Here is a 6,297-nt window from a genome sequence, read left to right as displayed (position 1 = left end):
TCTGTACTACAGAGCAATAGCAATAAAAACAGAATGGTACTGGCACAAAAACAGACATGAAGACCACTGGAACAGAATAGAGGACACAGATATGAAGCCACACAACTATGCCCTCCTTAATTTGACAAAGGTGCCAAAAACATATGATGGAGAAAAGACAGCCTCTTCAATAAATGTTGCTGGGAAAAATGGTTATCTGACTGGAGAAAACTGAAACTAGATCCATGCTTGTCACCATGTACTAGTATCAACTCAAAGTGGATTAAAGACTTTAATATCAGATGCAAATCCTTGCAGTTAGTGCAGGAAAGAGCTGAGAATACTGTGGAAGCAATAGGTATAGGCAAAGATTTCCTCAGAAGAACTCAAGCAGCTCAGCAACTAAGAGAATGGATGGACAAATGGGACTATATGAAATTTAAAAGATTCTACACAACAAAAGAAATGGTCTCTAAATTGAAGAGACCACTCACAGAATGGCAGAAAATCTTTGCTAGCTACATTAGACAAAGGACTGATAAGCACAGTATACAGGGAGCTCAAAAAACTAAATTCTTCCCAAATCAATGAACCAATAAAGAGGTGGGCAACTGAACTAAACAGAACTTTTCAAAGGAAGAAGTCTAAATGACATGAAAAAATGCTTGCCATCCCTGGCTATAAGGAACCTCAAATCAAAACCACCCTAAGATTCTGCCTCACACTTGTTAGAATTACTACCATCAGGAACATCAACAGCAACAAATTTTGGCAAGGATGTGGGGATAAAAGGAATCCTCATACACTGCTAGTGGCAATGCAAGCTTATACAACCACTTTGGAAAACAATATGGAGTCTTAAAAAAGTAATCTGCCATATGATCCAGCGATACCACTCCTAGGGATGTACCCAAAGGAATGCGGCTCATGTTATTACAAAGTCACCTGCACACCTATGTTTATTTCAGCACTATTCATAATAGCCAAGCTTTGGAAATAGCCATGTTGCCCCACTACTGATGAAAGAATTAAGAAAATGTGGTATTTATACATAATGGAATTTATTCAGCCACAAAGAAGAATGAAATTTTGCAAGTAAATGGATGGAATTGGAGAACATCATCTTAAGTGAAGTTAGTCAGACTCAGAAGGCCAAAGATCACATGTTCTTCATGATATGCGGATTGTAAACCTAAAGAAATGTAGTATATTATTGGACATGGGTTCTACACTAAGGGGAGGACACTCACAGGAGGAACATGGAAAGGGAAGGAAAACTAAATACTTTAGTGTGGTTGATTAGTAATGTTAAACTGGCAGAGGCCATTATGGAAAGTGGACCAGGAAGTACTGAAGAGGTCTGGTAGAGATGAAGTAATGAGGGTTATAATACACATGTGCATGGAAATGATAGGCATCTCTTTGTATAGCTATGTTTATCTCAAACTAGCAAAAATGTCTTCTTTTTTATTATCTCTTATGTTTCTTTTCAACAAAATTGGAGAACAAGAAGGTGGAACAGAAGCATTGGTGGGGGGAGGGAAGTAGCCCAAATGATGTGTACACATATAAGTAATGTAAAAATGATAAAATAAAACAAAACCATTGGCATAGAAGTTATGCTGTGTTAGGTATTGTAAGTAATCTGGAGATGATTTAAATTATGTGGAAGGAGGCGTGTAGGTTGTGTATAAATACCACACCTTTCAATGTAATGGCCATGAGCACTCAGGCCTTAGTGCCTCCTCATGAGAGTTCCTGGAACAAATTCCTCAAACATACTAAGGGGTAACTGTATCCTAAAATGGTGCTTGGAATAAAAAATACACTCAAAAGCTAGAGCTAGAATAGACAATATGTACAAGTTCTCATTCTCAAATTTTATGATGGTGTCCATGGCTTTTTATAAAAATGTTTACTAATGCTTGGTTTGGCGTGTAGTCATCCTTTGTTTCATGGAAGTTTATAATAGTTAATCATTGATAAATATAAAGGATTAAAAATCTGAAGATACAACTTATAAGTGGCTTATGTATTTAAGGAAAACTTGATCATCCTACATTACTAACATTCCTTGCTTCTTTAATCCTAACACAATTCTTTTGACTGAGTCACTGAAGGCCTGTTTGACTTGCTTGTTTCTCAAGGTGTAGATGAAGGGGTTCAGCATAGGAGCGATGGAAGTGGTGAGGACTGACACACCCTTGTTGATAGCCACTGAGTCCTTTGCTGAAGGCTTCACGTAGATGAAGATGCAGCTTCCGTAGGTGATGGAAATCACAATCATGTGGGAAGAGCAGGTGGAGAAGGCCTTTTTCTTTTGCTTGGCAGAAGGGAATTGTAGAATTGTCTTAATGATGTATATGTAGGATATTACTACACATACTAGGGTTATGATAAAGGATAACCCAGCACAAACTAGGACCATTTGTTCTAAGAGCCATGTTTCTGTGCATGAGATCTTGAAGAGGGGGTATGCATCACAGATGTAATGCTCAATAACATCAGAGTCACAGAATTCCATATTTAGTCCCAGGCTAAATGGTGGCAGTATGACCAACAAACCAGCTGTCCAACAAGAAAGGATGAGTCTTCTACAGACCCTGGTGTTCATGATGGTCACATAATGCAGGGGTTTGCAGATGGCAACGTATCGGTCATAGGACATGGTGGCAAGGAGAAAAAATTCTGTTATAGCAAAAAGATCTGTAAAAAAAATTTGAGTGAAACAACTGTCATATGTGATTGTCTTATCACCTGCTGATATGTTGTACAAGTATCTGGGAATACAAGCAGTTGTAAATGCGATTTCTAAGCAGGAGAAATTTTGTAGGAAAAAGTACATGGCAGTTTTAAGGTGTGAATCCATGATGGTGAGAGAGATGATCGTGAAGTTCCCAGTTACACTCAACATGTAGGTCACGAACAGGAAGATGAAAATGACAATCTGCAGGTGTGGGTCATTGGTCAGCCCCAGTAGGATAAATGTTGTTATAGTGTGGTTTCTCATAATTGAATCCTGACATCTATTCAGTCTACATCTATAATTCACAAGTATTTGATTGGAAGAGAGTAGTGTTAAGAACAAACTATGCAAATGCATATGACACACAAAATTTTCTTGTAAACGATATCATTTCATGTAACCTAGGCTCTCAGTGGCATTTTTTGCAATTTTAAAAGATATTTAAAAGAGCAGAATACTTGTCCCTACTATCCTACTATCCTCCAACATGAGTGATTTTCATCACTCTTTATTCTAATTTATATTTTACCTGTATGCAGGATGGGAACTCTCCATTAGTTATATTTTTTCTACTAACTAAAGAGGAATCCTAGTGCCGCACCTTTTACTTTTGAACACTTTAATGTCTAACTTTGCAGGTTGGTTATTAATTAAGCTCAAAAATAGTAAAAATATTATGGACATAATACAACAGGTTTTCTACATCAAATGCAGTGTTAATATCTGGAGTATAGAATGAACTCGAAAAACTGAGTGACAAAAACAAGTAATCCAATTAACAATGGACAAATGATCTGAATAGACACTTGTCTTTTTTTAATGCTTATATTTAGTTGTAGTGCTTTTTAAAAAGTTTTTATTCATTTATTCACATGTGCATACATTGTTTGGGCCATTTCTCTCCCCTTCACTCCTGCCTCCTCCCTCTTCCCTCCACCTCTCCCTCACTTCCAGGCAGAACCTGCTCTGCCCTTATCTCTGATTTTGTTGAAGAGAAGACGTGAGCAGTAAGAGAGACAAAGCATTTTTGCTAGTTGAGATAAGGATAGCTATACAGACAGATTCCTAGCATTGCTTCCATGTACAAATGTATTACAACCCAAGTTGATTCATCTCTACCTGACCTTTACACTAGTTCCTGATCCCCTTCCCATATTGACCTCTGTCACTTTAAAGTTTCTGCATTAGTTCCTCTGCAGTGGGGACATCAAATACTTTCATGTTTTGAGTTTCCTCCCTATCCCCATACCTCACGTATGTGCTCTCCCCTTGTCATGTGACCTAAGTCCAATAACATTGCTGTGTTTGCCCTAGATCTAAAGTCTGCATATGATGGAGAACATACCATTTTTGGTCTTCTGAGCCTGGCTATCCTCACTCAGAATGATGTTCTCCAGTTCCATCCATTTACTTGAGAATAATAAGCTGAATAGACAATTTTCAAAACAGGAAAAATTGATTGCCAACAAATATATGAACAGATACTAAATGTCATTAATTACAAATCAAAACTCTAATGAGACAGCATCTCACCCCAATGAGAATGGCTATGATAAAAAAAAAGTTAGAGAGGATGTTGAGAAAAAGGAACATTTTATACTGTTGGTGGGAATTGAATTAGTCCAGCCAGTATGGAAGGCTCCTCAAAAAACTGAAAATAGGACCATCATATGATCCAGCTATGTAATTTCTTGTGTATATATCCAAAGAGAGGTTGTTATATTAAAGAGATACCTGTGTGCACATGTTTATCATGGCACTGTTTAAAACAGTTAAGATATGGATTCAGCCCAGGTGCATATCAACAGATGAGGATAAAGAAATTGTGGTATAAGTATATAATTTTATAATAATATAATTATATGTAATATAATATATAATTTTGCCATAAAGAAGAATTATTTGCAGAAAAATGATGGAAATGGAAGGCATTATGTTAAGTGAAGTAAACCAGATACATAAAGACACGTACTGTATGTTCTCATATGCAGCCAAAATGTTGATCTGAATATAGAATAGTGACTAGAAGTTGGGAAAGGTTTTTGGATGAGGAGAATGAATAAAGTGCAGTTGAATTTGACCAGTGCACATGGTGTCTATGAGTGGACATGTCACGCTTAACTCATTAATATCTATAATGAATACATGTAACTGTAAAATGATACAAATATTACAAAAAGATCATTGGTTCTAGCACTACACTATGTAGAAAGTTTACGTGTTCATCGTTGAAAACTTTCTCCTCATTTTCTTTTTACCTCTTTCTTCCTCATGAATACTCTTAGCCCAAATTTATCATCATTGCCTAGTGTTATGCAGCATATACTGCTTCAATGAGAATTATTTTTGTTCAGAATGTTAAGATAATGTTGCATGTGGCATATACAGGGTTGTGTGACAATTTAAAATCATTAAATTTTTTGATATTTCAGCTTGTTTAGCTGAGGTTGAAACAAAATCTAACATGCTGATACCAATGTCATAAACCACATTGCCCTCACATTGCCAAGCTCTGCTTGCTTTTTTGAGGAGGGTATCGACTGGGATTTGAATTCAGGGCTTTGCACTTGCAAAGCAGGCACTTGAGTCACACCTTGCATCCATTTTGCTCTGGTTATCTTAGAGATGGGGTCTTGCAAAGTATTTGCCTGGCTGGCCTCAAACCACAATTCTGATCCCAGATTCCTAAGTAGTTAGGATTACAGACATGTACCACCAGCGCCTGGCACTGTTTGCTTTGCTGGAATTCTGTTTTGTCAGTTAACATGGAAAAATGAAATGTACCCTTCATATTCTAGTTCATAAAAGTAACCTAGTCTGTATATAAATATTTACATATCTCTATCTCCTTTAGTAACATGTAGCCCATGATAACGAATACATTTAATTTTGTATGTGCTAGTCCTCATCATTTCCTTTTTGATAGTCACCATCCATTCATTCTTTACCATTTTGTAACCACACTTCTGCTCCAACCATTCTGTTGAAATATTTTTTGCCCAAAATATATTAAAACCCTCTGTTTTGGTATAAGATAGTAAACAACTTCTGTGCAGAATGTGGACTTGTATAGCACTTTCTCATAACTTATCTTAACACTACATACATATTTTCCCCTCGCCTTTTTATTTCTAATTTCTGGTGTTACTTTTTTCACTATGTTCTCTGTTATGTTTATATGTCTCAATCTGTCCTCTTAATTCCTTTCAATTTAGCAATAACAACTCTTGGGAAGCATTTTCTCAAATCCCTAATTAATATTCAAAAATGATATTCTTTTGAATGTCAAGAATGTAGCCAAGTACACTTCAAACATAAAATTGTCCACATTTAATTCCTACTAGCTTCTCTGAGTTTATCAAATATGTGTGATCAGGTCACTTTACTTGGATTATCTACATAGAGTAAATTTTTCCTCTGATAATCTTTCCTCTGTTATATCTGTTCTTTTGCCCCAGTTCCATCTGGCATGTACTTATGATTAGATTTTCAGTGCATGCATTAAGTCTTCTGGAAACCTAATGAAACTTTAGAACTAGAGAGTAAAGTGACATTCTGAGCAACCAATTCTT

The 6,297-nt window shown here is 36.4% G+C and overlaps 1 protein-coding gene across 1 annotated transcript; it reads right to left on the bottom strand.

The window, feature by feature from the left end:
- Positions 1–2,035: 2,035 nt before the first annotated feature.
- Positions 2,036–2,989, bottom strand: LOC109675520 (olfactory receptor 6C2-like). The gene has a single exon (XM_020152214.2). It carries the CDS (start codon positions 2,987–2,989, stop codon positions 2,036–2,038), a length of 954 nt encoding a protein of 317 aa, XP_020007803.1.
- Positions 2,990–6,297: the final 3,308 nt, after the last annotated feature.

The sequence above is a fragment of the Castor canadensis genome, chromosome 8, assembly GCF_047511655.1.
Source record: "Castor canadensis chromosome 8, mCasCan1.hap1v2, whole genome shotgun sequence".
NCBI lineage: Eukaryota > Metazoa > Chordata > Mammalia > Rodentia > Castoridae > Castor > Castor canadensis.
This window is presented reverse-complemented; position numbering and strand designations above follow the sequence as displayed.